This window comes from Chelon labrosus (assembly GCF_963514085.1).
Source record: "Chelon labrosus genome assembly, chromosome: 15".
Lineage (NCBI taxonomy): Eukaryota > Metazoa > Chordata > Actinopteri > Mugiliformes > Mugilidae > Chelon > Chelon labrosus.
Genome location: NC_140348.1, coordinates 15,361,514 through 15,380,290, shown reverse-complemented (window position 1 = coordinate 15,380,290; position 18,777 = coordinate 15,361,514). Strand labels below are relative to the sequence as shown.

Here is an 18,777-nt window from a genome sequence, read left to right as displayed (position 1 = left end):
GCTGACTGACGAGACTGAAGCTGACACTTGCATACCTCGGGCCGGAGGAAACACATTTTTTCCACGCAGAAATGCAAACTGGATATGGAAGTATGCTCACGCTTACACACATATACCAATTGTGTGAATTCTAGCACGGTGGTAGCAAGTTTTACCCAAAATGCTGACGACAGCCATGGTCCCTGGCCCCGTTACAATAACAACCTGACGGAGGTATGCTGCCGCTTGTGTTTAGCAGCGCATGTATATGTGTGTGCGACACGATTCGGAGGAAGTCTCCCATCACTCAAGGGCTTTACTGGAAGCTGACGAGATTTTGGCCACACACGCATACGTGCACGCACACACAGACACACACTAAAAGAAACCCTCAGCCCCCAGTTGGGGTATCCCTTTCTCTTCTCTGTCTCTTCACATTGGGTTCCATGACGGTGAGCTGGTCAAAGCCCCTTTACAAAGAGTCCGACTCGTCGAAGCTGAAGCCGGTTGTTAAGGGTTTAAGTTGACAGCGAAGGGAGGTGTGTGTGTGTGTGTGTGTGTGTGTGTGCCTGAGCGTGTGTGTGGTGAAGGGAGGAGAAATTGTCTGATTGCCCGTCTGATTGTGTGACTGAATGTACCTTCTGACCCCGTGTGTCAGCCTTGACGTCTAAACGACAAACCTCCAGAGCCGTAACTAGTGCAGCGGACACAGCAACAGGAGAGATGATGGAAACAGACAAACAGACAAAGGACGAGAGCAAACATCAAGTAAAGAAAAAAAAAAGAAAATACATGGAGCGATTGCGAATTTGTGTGCGTAAGAGGGCTGAAGACAGGGGAGAGCAAACACTTAGGCACTGCATATCTCTCCACCACTGTCAGGTGTGACAGACATGTACGGGTTTAGCACTATGTGACTGTGTGGTGCTAAAATCTTCCAACATAATTTCATCACATTTCAGCAACTATGTGCAATAGTCCTCCCCTGACGAAGTCGTTTTCCTGGACTAAGGCTCAGTGAACAAGCCGAACTGAGGAAGAATTCACTCATGACTCTGATATTTCCTGGTGGCACTCAGTTTGCATTTATATAAATCCGTGACATTCACGGAGAAATAAAGCGCTTCAGATTTATGTTGCTTGTGCGAGCATGTGTGTGGCTGTGGATCTGTATCCATTGTGGTCTGTGGACTGACTGACCCTGCTATTTTACAGACAAGGAACATAAAGGCGCAGATTACCCAATGAGCCTTAATCGCCCAGGGATTACCTGCTAATTCCAGATCAAAGATTATATAGATCATTTCAAATCCTACGACTGGTAATGAAACCAAACTGTTTTCACAATCACTTAAATAAGCTACTTCATCACACTGCATTTAGTCTGAACTGAAGATCCAAAGTAGGTAAAAGTCTCACTCGCTGTACTTTACTGTTCCTTTTGTGCCTTGGAAAACGACCAGACACATTGTTGAATTAAGTAGTGGAATAATTCGTCATCTGCCCACCACAGTTTATGGTTCTAATCTCAGTGTGTGTGAGAGCGGGACAGATAAAGGAAAAGAAAGACAAACTATTTGTGGGAGACACCGGTCTGTGTGCTTCACACATGTTTTGACAGTTCTGCAAACTAATCCCTATTGTTGCACTGCGAGGCTCGAATGTGTGTGTGTGTGTGTGGCTGAGGTGGGGGGTTTACTGAAAACCTGTAACTAGAGAGATAAAGCCTTCGCACAGCCTCCTCCGCCAGTGACACATTTACTTGTTGCTCACTGTCGCTACATATCTGCTGTGAGTTTCTACTTTCTGCTCACGGCGATGAATTAAATGCTATTTTTGAGGTTCTAAAAGGTTTCTTTACAATGTATTGTATATAGAAAGACTTCAGCAGGTTGTAAAGCTTTTATTTACTTAAGTGACTTGAAGAAAACTGGTGGGTCTATAGAAGACAATGCATGTACTTTCTGTCGTTTGCGTATAGGGTCGTCCAAAGAAAGACAACGTGCCGCTGCGTCTGTCGTCTTTCACATCATCCCCTCCATCTTCTTGTGTGGCTTGGAATTCAAACTCTGCTTGGAGGGCATAACTGGGCGGCTGGCCACCTCACCCACACCCTCCAGCCTTTCTCTTCTTTAAAATCTCCCTGACACACACCCAACCACCCAACCACCCAAACCCACTGCCACCATCTCCACAGACACACACTCACACAATTGCTGAGACACTCTTTTCAAACCATGCTAAACCTTTAGGGCCAACAATACAGGCTGGACCTAATCTTATAACCCCCGTCCAATCAGGGGGCTGGAAACTGAAGAGTTGAAATTGATTGGCCGGTGTGGTCGCAGGGGCCAGTTAGGGAAAGGAGAACAAGAGGAGACAACCATTGTTGATTGATTACCATGAAAGACACTTTTGTTACTGACTTGAAGGCAGGACACTGTGCTTGCATCAAGAGGAAACGCTAGCGGTCTTAAAATAGGTCACCACTGCACCGACACAAACGCAAAATACTTCACAGAGACAGTGAGGTGCGCAAGAGACAATTTCCCCACTCCTCCAAGAAAGACTAAGGTCCACAGATTATTAGCTCTAAGTAATATTGATTTCGTGCAGTGCAAAGGTTAGCGGAGCCGTTTCCATGCATGAGTAAGACTTTGAAGAGTGAAAGCAGGAGCGGAGTGATGGAAGAGAAGAAGTGAGGAAATATAGTCAATAAGCCTTGGCTTTAAAGTTATCAAAACCCAAACAGTGCTTTATATCCACTCAACAGTGCTTTCAGTCACGATGACGACATTTTTGGGGTGAGTTCAGCGAGCCGCCATCTCATCTTTCCACGTTGTAGGTTATGAAAACTGCTCCGAGAGAAGGCTGCTCTCTGCTCTGCTGGCAGCTCTTCGATTCCAAGAAAAATCACTCTGCAGTGTCCACACACACACACACACACACACACACATGCAACAATAACTCAACGGGGATTTGAAGTGCAGCTCGAGAAGATAAGGCTGAAACATGTTCAACTTCATTCTCAAGTAAAAAATGATTAGATGGTGTCGTAATCTTATCCACTGTGGAAATAAGTGGAAGCGTGGTCAAGACTCTATAAAACTATATGGATGCTTGGATAACACAGACTCGAGGGTTTTATTGATGTGGCTGGTTTCCTGGTATCAAGGTTTCCTGGTACCATTTTTTTTTTTTTATCTATTTGATTTCATCTTATTGAATTAAATTTTATGGACTGACTGCTGTTTCTGGAATTTTATCTTCTACGCTACAGGCAAAGAACAATACTGTCCCTGATTCCCATCCAAGCACACCACCAACTGTTCGCAAAACACACACACTTTGCTAGTCTCCTTGTTTGTACTGCCACATACAGATAATAAAAATAATAAAACAAAATCACATGTCTGTTTACTCCGTCTTAGTGTTATCCAGCTGCAAGACGATCCGCGCTGCGTCTCGACAATCCTTGCATATCACGACAAAATATCACCTTTCACCAGCAAACAACTACTTTAAACTCGCTTGTATGAGCCCGCATTTACAGTCCATTCACATGAGGCAAGGCATTAATGCGTGACGCAGATCAAATGCAGGATGCAAGAACACCCTCCGTGTGAGCCACCGATCCCACATCCTGTTCACAATGCTACAGGCTTTTGAATCTGAATGTGACCCTGCCAGCGAATTTGCTGCAAAGATGAAGGCGCTCAGTGTGTCAGTGGCACTGATAGAAAGAGACAGAAGGGCAGCGTGGCTCTATTCACAGCCAACACACACATTAGCATAACTCCCATAGTTCTGGTAAACCACCTAACCACCTGTAGCTGCGCAACCCACACTCAGTAACCTCGCCTCTCCCACGCCGCAGCGCTTTCCCACTTCATTCATTTTCTTCTCCTCAGTTCCTTGCGTTCGCCGTTGTGCGTGTGAACGTGTGCGTAAGTTTTCTCACTGCTTGTGCCAACAGAAGCCTGCTGCCAGGCCAATTTGGAGCTAATGAAGTGAGCAGGCTTGAATGGCAAGCAGACGTCATTTGCTACGTGTGGAGCGATCTGCGGGGAACTTGTTGGGTCTCGGATGAGTAAATAAGAGCAGTAGAAAGATTAGAAATCAAATAAGAAAAACAGCATGGCTAAGGGTATGACAGCGTCTGTTGGGCGTGTTTGTGACCAAAGAATCCTAAAGAGATGAATATAAAATGCAGAAAATTGCCATAGGTCTCTCTCTCTTTCTCTCTCTCTCCTGTTAACTTGTTCTAGAGGAGGGGTTTTTGTTGAGAATAAGGGCCAGAAGGAGTGTCTTGAAGGCCGGCTGGAGCTTCCCCCAGGAGTTGCGATTGGCTGAGGCTGTTGTGAGTGAGACCAGGGGAGGCCAGTAGGAAGGTGAATGGTCTGGGATCCTGCTAGGGGGCAGGCAGCTGAAGGGAGCAGCTACCACTGCCTCTTAAAGCCTAGGTAGTCCTCATTACAGCTACAGACTGATAGACAAAGAGCAGGGGAGGGCTGCAGACAGTTCTAGGAGACAGAGGGAGGCAGAGTGAGAAATTGTGATTAGGGAAAGTTAGAGAAAGTAGAAGTCCTGCTCGTGTGCCAACACTTCCCTGACTGCTCACTCCACTACCTGAGGCACACATACACACAAACACAGGGAGGTGTTTCAGGGCGGCTTAGAGGGCTGACTCTCCAGGGAAGAAGGGAATTAAACATTTTTGTTTTCAATCCACTGCGAACATACTCAGGAGAAAAAAAGGGATTACAGCTTGTACGCCTGCCTCACTTGTTGCTCTCTCCTCCTTGCATTTTGTCTTCTCTGACTTACTTTGGAGACTTTGGATACAATTTTCTTGAGTTGTTGGTCTAAACTCAGAGAGGCATGGCACACGGACAAAAGAGCCCCAGGTGGGCATTAACCCAGGGCTCCTTCAGCTTGGCACTGGGCCTGTCGCTCTTCACCCTCCTCCTCCTCCTCCTCACCGTCTCGGCCGCAGACGAGTACGACTACTACAGCTGGCAGTCGGACAACTTCCACAATGGCCGCTTCTACACCAAGCAGCCCCAGTGTGTGGACATACCGGCGGACCTGCGCCTCTGCCACAACGTGGGCTACAAGAAGATGAGGCTGCCCAACCTCCTGGACCACGAGACCATGCCAGAGGTGAAGCAGCAGGCGGGAAGCTGGGTGCCCCTCCTGGCCAAGCGATGCCACGCTGACACACAGGTGTTCCTGTGCTCGCTGTTTGCACCCGTGTGCCTGGACAGGCCCATCTATCCCTGCCGCTCGTTGTGCGAGGCTGTGAGGGACAGCTGTGCGCCGGTGATGGAGACCTACGGCTTCCCCTGGCCAGAGATGCTGACCTGCGACAAGTTCCCCATCGATAACGACCTCTGCATCCCAATGCAGTTCACAGGGAACCACGCCACCCTGCCACCAGGTAGGGCAGCTGTGTGCACATACTCATTCAAGCTCACTTACAGAGAAAAACACACACAAGTTAAAGGTCAATAATGTGAATTTGTACGTATATATGTGAATTTACTGGTCAAAATGATGCTTTTCAGAGCAGAATATGTGTGTCAAGTGACAACTGAAAATGACACTGTACAGAAACTGTATTTTCAATGTGTTTTAAACACGAAGTTACAAGCTCAGCTACCACATTAGTCCTCTTCTATCCCAAACTTTGAAATTTATATTGCAATAACTGTAGCTTCAAATGATGAAATATATCAATCCGTATATTAACAAGTATTTTAAATGCAACATGGGTGCATAAAATGAGATAACGGCACATTATGATGAGATAAAATGCTATGTAGAAGGAAACACATTGAGACAGAGTCAGATAGAGTAAGAATGTGTTCTGTAAATGTGCAGCGGTAGTGGCAATATGGTTACAACAATGACAGCTGAAAGTTTTAAGCGAGAGACTATCCAGAGGAGGTCAGAGAGAGTGACAGGAGCAGGAAGAGGCTACAGGGGAAAGTTTCTAAGTGGACAGTTGAGGACGACTCCCTGCCATCTATATGTGCCTAAGGGAGGGTCAGAGACAGACTGACAGAGACAGGAGACTGAGAGACTCCAGCAGCCAGATCGCTCACTGAGTTAAGATAGATGGGCTGTGATGTTAAACACAACTTAACTGAAAAGGTAACACACACAGGCATACACACACCTTTATCAGCAGACATCTATCAACAGCTAATCAATCAGTCTACCACGGGAGGGAAGGGAGATTTCTTTTTTTAATTGAAATGCATGGGGCACACAGGCCGGTCTGCAGAGCGTCAGCAAACGAGCAAATCAACCCCAGATGGATGAAATGAGAAGAAAAAATATCAAGCTGAGATTTTTTTTTGAGAGATTTCATTCACACGAAAAGGAAAAATATCATATGCATTGTCACAGGCAATGAGTACGAGGGCCGACAGATGGGCCAATAGTGAGCTGGGAGAGAGTGAGTGGGAACTAAACGGATAGAAAAAGGTGTGTGGACGAGTGTGTGTGTGTACCGCGACTACTTAACAGCCCCTCCACAAAAGCAGTCAGTGCTGAGAGGGAGAGAGAGGGAGTTGATGAGAGTCTTTAAAAAAAATAGAGGGGGGACAGTCCCCTCTGTGCCCCGGTCTGCCCGGGCTTTGTTGGGTCTGGCAGCCAGCAGGCCAATTAGCTAGAAGGCCAATTATTGAGCTCCCGCTAATTAGTCGACATGACAGGACAAGAGAGGCAGGCAGAGAATGGGAATCGCCAAAGTCTGATTGTCCCCGAGAGAGGCGAATGGAGAGGAGTGAAAGGAGAGGGAAGCGGGAGAGTAAAGAGAGGCAGACAGCGCATAAAAGAGGAGAAAAGCTGCTTCCTGCAGCACATGAAGTGTCCGCCTCTCTGCTTTCAATAAGGTCCCGAAGAAAACGGTTTATTATTCACATTGCTCCACCACTCGCCTTTAACCGTTTATTGCCATTTCTCATTTACGTCGGTTGTTCCTGTTCCTGCACGTTAATATGTCTACTAATACAAGTTTAAAATGTGCTTTTATTTACTTGAGCTGTTCTTTTTTAAGTTGATTGATTTACTAAAGCACTAAAATTGAAGCCAGTAATGCAAAAACATCAATTTGGTCCGGTCAGTCAGTCGTGTCACATACGTTTGCTCTCTTTCCATGTTCGCAGCATATCTACACATCTATCCTGATTTTAAAAAAAAAGAAGTGGCAAAAGATTGTTGGAGGATTCTCGGCTGAATTAATGCACAACCGACTCGTTCCATCGGGGGAAAATGGCTTGTTCTGTTTTTGTAGGACTGCTATCAACTATGTGACAGTTTGGCATTGCACGGCCATAACTCATTCTTTTCACATGCTCCCTGAGAAGGAGGCAGCTTAAACTTCATCCGTCACCTCCTCAAACAGGCAACTGTTTGTTGATCCTATCTAATCAAATCACGATCACAGACGGCTGGATTACAGAAAGTGGAGCAAAATACGCAGAGGGACCTTTGGCTATTTAGCAATTTCAGGGAGACTAAAAGAAAATCAGAAGAAAGACAAAATCAGCTGAATTCGGTTTCAATTGGAAAAAAATCAAAAATGGAGTTTAACAATTCAATTAGTGCTTTTGTGTGTGTATGTGTGAGTGTGTGCATTCAGAAACTGAGAGTGAACCCATATCGCTTCTGGCCCGAAGGCTCAGCCACTGACATTTTGTTAAGAAACAGAGATTCTCAGATGTGCCGATGAGGCCATCCTGAGGACAAGCTTTTGGTTCTTCAACACACGCACACACACACACAAACGCAGCCAGAAATAATAAAAAGGAATTTCAGCTCAGAACTCTTAGAAGTGCTCTTCACGGGAGTCCTCTGTGGCTCTGGAGGATGTTGATGATTCTTTTAGCGACTGCTCCGTATGAAAAATGGCTGCGGTAATCCAGGTAAATCTTGACTCAATCGCAGGAACAAAGCGCTGCACTTACCTGCAGCTCCACACCCCCCGTCCAGGAGGCCTTCATGTTATCTGAGCTATTCTGCAATTACATGATATAGCACGGTTCGAGGGCTCCTGCGGAAACTAATAGTACAGAGTCGGATTCCACCTTTCTGTCACAGAAACTGAGAGGAACTCCATCACCACCTGAGCCCGGGCTGTGTGTGTGGATATTTTTTGCTGTGTGTGTGTGTGCTGGGAGCCCATGGGGTGTGATTATGTGAAACACAAGTCTGTATGTTATAGCGGGGAAGGCAAGCTGACAAATAAAAAGAAGACCCAGGCATCCCGGGAGCAGAAAAGGCCAACCGAGTTCAGTCTGTCAGGCAGAGCACAGTTAATGCCGCAGCATCAGCTCCACCTTATAGTTTTAATGATGCTACCTTTAGCCACTGTTAGCACCAGTAAATCAACACATACAATAAATAGATTGTCTGTTTCCAGCTCAACTAAGTAAACTGCATAACTATTTAATAACAATAATTATATTCAAGATAATATGCGTCGTTAAAATTGCATAGTGTGAAAGATACCGCCCGTCTTTGCCGCGCTCCGTGATGTGACCAGTGTAAGTTACAACCATGCTAAAGGAGACAGGCAGGCTGTCAGGTCCCCCGGCAGCACAATGGGCACTACTCATGTGGCCCTGGCTGCATTTTCTCTTCTGTATAGGATTCCCGCAGATGCAAGGGCCGTGCTGCGTTTTAGGGGCCCCCGGGGGTTTTCCTGCGGGCCAGGTTTTGGTCGTCCTCTGTCTGTCGCATGCCGCATTTAAACAGATGTTACGGGCTCTCCGACATAAATCACACGCCGCATTTAATCTCCGGCACAGTACCGTTTTATGTCGTTAAGTGTTGCAGCTCATAACTTAAAGGGCCCAAAAGAGGCATAAGACGGTGACCCCTGCATACTTTGCTTTGCTGCTAAGGCTACGTGGGATGAAGTACAAGACATATCAGGGTATCGGATGAGGATTAGATGTTAGATGATAGTTGTCTTTTGTGTGATGATGTGTGTGTGTGTGAGTGAGGGATAAAGAGACACAGGCAGCGAACAGAAGCATGCACAAACTAATTAAAACTTCACCCAGCTGTAAAATTGAATCAGGGCAAATATGCAAAATGTTGCAAAACCCAAAGTGTGATTTACAGTGTTTGTGTTTACTACTGCACGTCTGAAGTAAATTAAAGAGATTCTTGCGTGTCGTGTGATGACAAACGGGCATAGCGTCTCTCTGTGCTCTTACGGTACTTAGACGACCATAATTTATGCTGTTGTTTGTATGAAATTAATTCAACACAGCAAAGCAGCTACTACTGCACCAATTGAATACAGCAAAATCATCACGTACTCACATTTTTTGTGGGCGCGGAGGGCAAATATCACGTCTCGGGCAGTAACACAATGACATTTCTGTTAAGGGGTCTTCTGTTCCAAACCTATTTTCACAAGCGACGTCTCTCATTTTTAACATTGAAAGCGTTCTCAAACAAGTTTAATATGTTTTAGTTGGAGGTTCCTGAGAGACAGGAGAAAAAAGACAGGGAGAGACAAACGAGAGCGAGGAAGAGAAAGTCATATTAACCTCAGAGCTATGACTAAGGGAAGTTGTGCAGTTAAATTCTTGGACTCTTGCCGTACGCAATTTCCACTCTGGCTCACTGTTTAAAGATTAACAGCAGGGCTTTCCAGCAGACCACCTTCCAAGTCACCCTGCTCCCATCATCCTTTCCCTCTTATCCTTAATTATCCACTCCCAGCCTCCTCACCCTCCACAACAATAGCTCCGTGAGACAATACCATTTGTCACAGTGATTGGGGAACATTAACATTTCTGCAGTGAAGTTTAAAACGCAGCATGCTAGCGCCAGAAGTAGCGCTGAACAGGTAGTCGAGTCCAAAGTCAGCCGGAGCAAGAACATGGTTTTCACAGTTTAATCACATGGCAGGTTAAAAATTTTTTGAGCTGCTTCGAGGTGACGGCGAAACTGCATTAACGACCGAATGTCAAAATATTTGCGGAGCAGAAATGCGTCCAGGAAAAGAAAAGTGAAAAAGCCACGCAGCAGTGATTCCCATCAGAACATGACGGTGATTCCCCCAACAGAGACCGGCGATGAGGGCAGCCGTCGCTTAAGTGATTTTTCAGCGGCGTCCAAATGGTGGTTTTCGGTCCAAGCCCAACTAAGTTTCACGGAGGGACTGCTTTCTCCTGACACATGCTCTGGCATCGGCGCAGCTCGGCCTCCCGCCAGCATACCACCACTGTGAAACCAGAATGAATTACCGCAGGGTCTGAATAAGAGTGCTTCAAGGGAATCATTCAAAACAGACAAATCCAGAGAAGTTTTGTTGTCTTGATCGATGCGTGTGTGTGTGTGTGCTCCTGTCTCGGTCTTCATGTCAGCACCAGACAATTAGAAGCCTGACCCTGAAGCCACACAGGTCTCCTGCCTGCGAAAGCATGGGAACCCTCAGCGGACAAAAACTGGCAGTTACCCTACAAGAACATGGCTCAGCTACCTCCAACACATACACACATCTACATCCACTCACTGGCGGTTAGGGGGTTCACCTCCCTATGACCCGAGCAGCGAAGCATGCTAAACTTTGACCCCTCTCATTATCTGTCCAGACGCTGAGGTTTGGGATGAGGTGATAACCTCTGAACCCTGACTTCTAACCCAGGGGCTGGACCGTGCTACAAGAGTCCTGTGTGTGTGTCTGCATAAGTGTGCGCCCGTAAAGTGAAAGACAGAGAGGGAAAGAGAAAGAACACGGACGTCTTAGAGGAGAGCGTATTTCATATTTTGGATACTGTGGTGAGTGAATGACAGAAAAAGAATTTGCTCTCCTATAAGCAGTCGTCCTGAAAAAAGGCTGCTTACTCAGCAGAAGGTCAGCGCTGGTTTCCTTCAGACAAAATGTCTCTAATCAGATTTTTCTTCCCTGCAGGTGTATGTATAGGTGGTGCGGGGAAGATTTCTATACCACATCCTTCTCTCCCTGACCATTTCTAATATTATACCTTGTTGTCTAACTTGGCCCAAGGCTCAGTTTTGTGGATAAGTGCTCTGATATTAGATGTGTACAGCTCCAACTAGCCTCTTTGGGATTACGTGGGGCTCATGTAGTAATTGTCATAATAAAGTTTTATATTGAAGAGCCTTCTGAGAAAATTACAATGTTTTGTGTGTAGTGTGTGTGTGTGTGAGAGAGAGGCAGAGAGAGATAAAACTAAAGCCTATAGGAGCAAGTTTTCCAGATGTTGTGCCTTCTTGCCTCTCATGATGTGTGTCCATCGTGTGGGTGGACAGCAACAACAATCACAAAGTCCCATATCAAAGCCAGCGAGGCTCAACATGCTCTCGAGCAAAGCGTGTGTGACCATAAATTTCGAGTTAAAAATAAACCGAACTTGTTGCCTCGGTTTCCCCTCCATGTTTCACAATGTGCGGCTGCTCTGAGGCCTAAGTGCTGGCTGCCTCTGTGTACTGAATCACTTTTCACCATGTTCAGCAGCTCCCGCCGCAGCGTTTACCTTTCCGCACAGCCAAGACCACGCCTGCACCACCAAAATATACAACGGCCAGAATAAAAACATTTTCTCCGGTGTAATTGCAGGGCAAACATCAGTCAGCCTGCTGGACTGTGTACTCGCTCCGCAGCAAATAGCCTCTGACAAGATGAGGGGGGGCTGCAAATAAGTGCCTCAAAAGTGCTCAGGGCTTAACGATTTCATACGGACGCGGCTTCGGTGTTGCCGACTGCACTTAGCTGACAATGACCCCGACCCCGTTAGATTTTGGCTAATCCGGCATTAATGGCACCGAATGAAAAGTGATTAACTGGTGACATTTTATTTTATTCTTTTGTCCCCTCAGTGTCAAAGGTGTGCCCGCCGTGTGACAACGAGCTGAAAGCGGACAACATCATGGAGCATTACTGCGCCAGCGACTTTGGTAAGTAGCCAAAAGTGGGAAAAAAAAAATAAAAAATAAAAAATGCAGTGTCAACACATATGCGGTAATGCCAGCAGGGTCATCCACACTGTTAAGAATCTGCAGTCAGCTAAACTTGAATGAGTGAGTTTTGCAAGTGACTCCCAAGCTGTCAGAAGAGTATGTCTTTATCCTAACATTTATCCAAGTGCAAAAAAACATTTCAGCCACAGGCCTGATTTGGATTTACAATCCGTCACACTGAGTAACAATAAAGTGGAAATAAAGGAACAGATGTAGTACTTGTCGTGCTTAATATTTCATGACTTATGTTAGGGAATTCATTTTGATAGTCACTCTCTGAGGTACAAAAACTGATTCTAGACTACCACCTAAAAGACGGAACGAACGCTCAGCGGAGTCGGCCAAAATACTCGGGACGTGCGTTTGTTTGAAGCTCAGCGTGGTGGCTCTGGCCGTCGCCATCTTGAAAGTGCTGAATGGAGAGCTAGTGAGCAGTCGCTTTAAGCGGCCATACCCATATTTATGTATGAATGTAAATCTTGATATAACTTAATCAAGTGAGTTTTTTAATATAAATTCACCGCTATGCAGTTGTCATGAATGGGAAAATGAACCATAACCGTTAACCATGTGTAAACGTGTTTTTTTTGCAACTAAAATATTTAAGTGGCCCTTTTATTCGTTTTGCCCATCCACTGGCATAAATGAACATAAAAAAACATATCAAAAAGTTATTCCTAAAATACTAAGACATAAATTAAGTGTTGCTTATTTCAGTGGTTTAGAAAACGCATAGAGAACATACATGAACAGGTAGCGGACACAGTAGCGTAGCCCTTTTCTTGTCATGGACTGATGAATTGATCTAGCCTCTGGTCCTGTATGTCCATTCAACACCCTCCTAAACTCTCCACTTTCCCACATTCCTGTTTCACCACAGTAACGACCCGCACATGAAGCCAGAACATAATTATTCCATTATTTCTGCTCATCGAGGCTTTTTGGCCCATCGCGCTCCGCAGCAGCTTAGTTTCTGCCTGCGAGGACCGTTTCCCCAGTGTTTCAAGCAAATGATATATTGCTCAATGTTTTCTCTGTCCATACGGTTCAGAGCATCAAACTATAAATGGTGACAAAAAAAGCAAGACTCTTCGGGAGACCTGTAAAGAACAAGGCTGTGAGATGTTCCCTGAACAGATTAGCAAGAATAGCGTGATTAAAAATGAAATGTGGCCTGACCAAGTGTAATTTATCACACCGCACCTACAAAACTGCCTGAATACACAAAGCAGCCCATTATAAATAATAACATAAATTAACACTCGACACATCGCAGCCAGTAACAATAAAAGAGCGTCTCCAGGCACCTTGCTCACTCTCTGAGCCGCTGCCAAAACACAAGCCCTTCTAATAAATAATGACATTACCATAATCACAGATGTGTGCTTGTCTGATTGATTACATATCTCTAGCTTTTAAGGAAAAGCAAAGGGCAGATTTTTTCTGTTCACAAGAATGAAATATTACACGTGAAAATACGTCATACTCAAAGACACTTTATTGGCTCAGAATACGTAAGGACCTGATGAGAAGAAGTTGAGAATGCAAGATAACTGAGACGTATGGACGTGGAGATCAAGGCAAGAATGTTATCCTATGGGGCGATAGCTGATTACAGCTCGCCTCATGAATGTTGTTGCCTATTCATCTTCAGACACCCTCGGAGAATTTCTGTGTTTTGTTACAGTCTACTTTTGATGTCCGATCTCTTAACATTCCTTGCCGTGTCGTTCAGCATTGTGGTACCAAGACAAGCGCAGAAATTTGAGTCGGCCAGGACACGGAGCCTACACCTGGCTGTTAGGGGAGGTTGCTTGCTTTTAGCCCGAAGAAAAACCTGCTTCTCCTCAAAACGACAGCACGCTCCTATTTCCTTCTCTTTCCAGGCGCTTCTACCTCTGCTCACTTTAAAGAGAGTCAGTTTGTATAAAAGGCTCGAGCACAGCTTGTCACAAAGATGCTGGCCAGGCTGCACAGAGGGCCCCACGGCATCATTTATGTCTGAATACGGGTGGGCATTTAGAGTGAAGCGGGGGTGGATGATTTTATCCTTCACAGCCTTACAGAACACATACGTACACAGGAATGCAGTCATTCACAAAAACACACACACACTCAGGCGCAACGCAGCACACAAACACACACCGAGCACGCGAACGCAACTCCGCGCACACATTCCTTCTCGATCATGCTATCACCTCACATGTACTGTATACCTATCAGAGCGTACTGAGGGATGTTTATGCAACCACAGACAAGCAGGCGAGAAGTGAAATGGCGATCTTCCAGAGAGCTTGGGTACATAGCGGTGCTTCACACCGACCCCGCGCCTTTGCCCGGCCCATGATTAATTTCACCTGTCAAAATGTTCACCCAGAGAATTCCTCTCTCAAGCACTCGGCAGTTCCATTTTAATCTCCCGCATGTAAAAATATGAACTCATAAACACGAGGCTCGGCGGGAGATACAATTCGGTACTTCATTAGCTTGATAAACCTGATAAAGCTCTTAGTAACCGAACTGTTTTTTTGAATATAAATACACAACAGGTCAAACAAAGGAGGCGCGATAAAGCAAAGAAGAAACACAGCTGGATTACAGTTCTGATTAAAAATGATTATAATCTGTGCTTCTGAATTAGATGTGGAGTTAAGAAACACAGCTAAGGACTAGAAGCCTGACCTGAATCTGACTGCTACCGGTCTTGACTTGAGACGAGACACTTTAGTTGAGTTTTGATGAGGTGAAGGCCAACAACTATTACATCTGTCACGTCATGTACTGGTCACCACTTAGTAACCTGAAACTCTTGCTTGGGAAAACTTGTAATTTGACTTGTACTTATGTTAACAGATTTACAACAATCTCCAGAACACGTCCTCCTTTTGGTTTATGGCTCTTCCCCAAGTCAAAGATACAAACATAGACACAGGATACGTTTTTTGTACGCTGCGGGAAAGGCTAAATGATGATACTCAGGAGAGGTGTAAAATAGCTGCCTCTTTGGCACAGCTCAGCGCTAGACTTGCGGAAAGAAGAAATGTCACGGCTGCTCAAAGTAAAAGGGAACAGGGGAAAAGGAGTGACGCTTTAACAGCTCCTGGGTGTGAGTACCTGTGTTTAATAGAACTAAACTGTAATATTTCCGTCTCTTCTCCTTCAGCCCTGAAGATGAAAATCAAGGAGGTGAAAAAGGAGAGGGGCGACCGGAAGCTGATCGCTGCGCAGAAGAAGAAGAAGGTCCTGAAGCAGGGCGTGCTGAGGAAGAAGGACCTGAAGAAGCTGACCCTGTACATTAAGAATGGAGCCAACTGCCCGTGCGCCCAGCTGGACAGCCTGGGCTCCAGCTTCCTCATCATGGGCCGCAAAGTGGACCAGCAGCTGCTGCTCATGTCCATTCACAAGTGGGACAAGAAGAGCAAGGAGCTCAAGTTTGCCATCAAGTACATGAAGTCCCATCAGTGTCCCACCTACCACACCGTGTTCCAGTGACGCGGCCCGCCACAAAATCCACGACTGCTTCCCATAATCCACCCCGTGCCACGTAGATTCAAATCCACATTTCAATAATCTGCTCCTTTACATAGTCCAACAAGGGTGTGCAGGGTGCTACATTTTTTTTTATTTTTTCAGCTTACACATAAATCAGGTAGTCAAGGGTTCCACAAAAAGAAAGTGTTTATAACAAGGATGATATAAATGTATTTCCCGAACAAACAGACACTTAATCTACTCCCTGAGATTTAACAGAATCATCCTTTATTCTGCTTTTCCTCGTCTGATATATTAAAAACAATCACTTAAATTGTATCTTACAGCAACCTTATCAATTACCGTAGCATTACGCCATGGAAACCTAAAGGCCGAAGCCACGTTTTAGAATGAAAACCTGCTTGATAGTGTAATAATTATAGACAGAAGGGAAACGGAGGGGGGAGGTAACATTTGTTTCTGTAAGAAGAGCCGAGAGGAACGATAATGAACGGCACAGAGCTCACAGGAACCACATGAAAGCAGAGAAATGTAGATGATCCACTTAACGATACGTTTTAATAATGTAGGTAATGCAGATGAATACTAGATGATTAGAAAACAGGCCTTTTTTCTTTCATCCCCGCCGGGAGAGAAGACCGATGGAGTGACACAGACTGACGGGCTGGATGATGCTTCCACTGACTTTGTACAGTACCGTTCCGTTTGTTTTTTGTTTTGTTTTGTTTTTTTGGTCTGAAAGAGGGAAACTTGAATCTTTTTTTTATTTTTTATTTTTTTGCATTTCGAATTGGAGGGGGGATGGAAATAAGGCAGAGAAGACATCTTCTTGAAACCACACGGAGAACAGAAGAGAAAGAAAGAGAGAGAAAGAGACTCTGGACAGAACCGGCGATGTTGGTCTCTGGTACTTTTTGCTATTTTTCACTATCACTCTTGAAATGTGTTTTTGTACTTAATTTTTTATTTTTTTTTGCTTCAGTTAAACTTTTATGGCATGAAAGCAGAAATCATACATACAGACATAGCACAAGAATACACTGTTGCCATAGCAATGAAAGATGAAAATTTAACTCTGACAATATTTTCTAACCTATTAACCTGTAAGTAGTTCTGTTACTGAAATAGATCTTTGTTTTACAAAAAAAAGGAAATGAATAAAATATATTTGAAATTTTTATAAAGAATACCTCTTCCTCCTGTTCTGTTTGTTCCTCATCAATGAGCTTTACTTTGGCCAAGTATGCACGCAGACAAGGAATTTGGTCTCTTCCATTTAACCCATCCTTCGCACGCACAACAAGTAGTGAGCACAGTAAGAGCAGTGGTTGGGTTAGATGCCTTGTTCAAGTGTATCCATAAATAAATCCCTTTTCTTTATTATCAAGTGAATACTGATAGAAATCCAGTCGTTTGATTTGATTTGACTTGACTGAGTCAGTTAATCTGAACAAAAATCCTTTAATTGCAGGAGAGTATATGGTTGTTAACACGCATTCATCGAGTGGGCACCACCCGTAGATGTTCTTGTAAAAACCTGAGCTCCCCTAGCCTGGTGGAGCCAGACTCAGTTCTTGTCAGCATACGAGTCTGGTGACACGGCATTGGGATTTCATCACGTTTCGCGTTTCAACCGATACAGTAAAAAACGACAAAAAAATCCATAATTTAACAGTCCTACAACCATTCATTTATTCATTCATTCATCTTCTGTGAAAAAGGCGAGAGGCGGGGTACACCCTGGACAGGTCACCAGTCTATCACAGGGCTAACACTGAGAGACAGACAACCATTCACACCTACGGCCAATTTAGAATCACCAGTTAACATAACCAGCATGTCTTTGGATGGTGGGAGGAAGCCGGAGTAGAACCCACGCAGACACAGGGAGAACATGCAAACTCCACACAGAAAGGCCCAGTCAGCCCATGGATTCGAACCTGGGGCCTTCTCGCTGTGAGGCATCGGTGCTAACCACCTCGCCACTGTGCCGCCCCGTCCTACAACCAATCACAGTTATTTTGTTGCAACTCAAACTCCACGGCGCTCAGATGACGTGGATGACTTCATCGTTGTTACTCTTCTGTCCAGCACTGCATGAAGCCCGCTCGAACTGTTCCAATGACCCGGCAGATCTCTGTCGAATCATGATCAGTTCCCAACGGAGTGACTCGACACCAAGTTCCCCCCAGAGCTTCCAGACTAAAACACCCCACCAGTCAGAACTGATTTTTGGTGGATATACCATTACCTGGATGACCTTCACAGATGATCTTCTCCATTTATTAATCCAACCATCCAAACATGTAAACACATGTTCTGATGTAATGACCTGACAACAAATACAAATTAAGTGTATTTAAATCAAATTTGTACTAAATTTTAAATGCATAGAGCTACAGACACCCAATCTAAGTTATAGCTTTTCCAAATTGTGTCCACATGGCCTGACCTGCACCTTCACTTCTCCTGTGAGGGGAAAGAAAAACGTGAAATCTCATTTATGCTCTGCGCAATGCCAAAATCTCCCAGATCCACACTGGGCGCTTTATGCGAAGCCTGGACTACAAAAGCACCAGTATGTAATGTTACAGACAGACAGACAGCAGGCCCCTGCCCAACTTTATCAAAACCACTCACAGCTTAATCACTCCAGACACACGCACAAGTAATTCACTGCAATAAAAAGATTTGGCGTCTTTGTTCTCCAAAGATGGATCAACCGTGACTCTCTCCGATGTTTACTGTCTTCCGCCCATATTTCCCGGAATGTGGAGACTTTTGGAGGCGGTTCGACGCGTGAACGCCAGTGGAGCGCTGACCTATTTCCAAGCGATTGTGGAGATTGTGCACAGTCTCTACACTGTGGAATGACAGAAACAGGAGGGGACAGGCATAATGGGTGGAAATGTGTAGCACAGGGCTGCCTCTATTGGAAACTTCGAAACCTATACAAATTCTAAGACTGATCAAACGCGATAAAAACCGAGCTCGAAATTCAAAAGCCGCAGAGGTGGAGAAGCCTTTGTTGCGACCCCTGCTTTAGAACTGATTCGGCACACATGGGGTAGATATTAAAAGGAAAATGATGAGCAGCTTTCATTAGGCAAGACGTGGAAGTCAAAAAAAAGAAAGAGAGAGAGAGAAGGTGAAAAAGGAGAAGGGGGGAGAAACTTGGCTGGCTCCCACAGACACCCATCAGCAACTCCTCAAAGGTCACTTATGTAGTTAATAAGGGCCTGATGAGGGACCAGCGACGCGCATGAGAACACATACATGCACTGTAAAGACAAA

At 45.1% G+C, this 18,777-nt stretch overlaps 1 protein-coding gene across 1 annotated transcript; it reads left to right on the top strand.

Annotated features, from left to right (window-relative positions):
• The first annotated feature begins 4,495 nt into the window (after window positions 1–4,495).
• Window positions 4,496–16,641, top strand: sfrp5 (secreted frizzled-related protein 5). Its single transcript, XM_084561766.1, has 3 exons — window positions 4,496–5,419; window positions 11,851–11,928; window positions 15,155–16,641. The coding sequence occupies exons 1-3, from the start codon at window positions 4,861–4,863 to the stop codon at window positions 15,481–15,483; spliced, it is 966 nt and encodes a 321-aa protein (XP_084417892.1). The 5' UTR covers window positions 4,496–4,860; the 3' UTR covers window positions 15,484–16,641.
• Window positions 16,642–18,777: the final 2,136 nt, after the last annotated feature.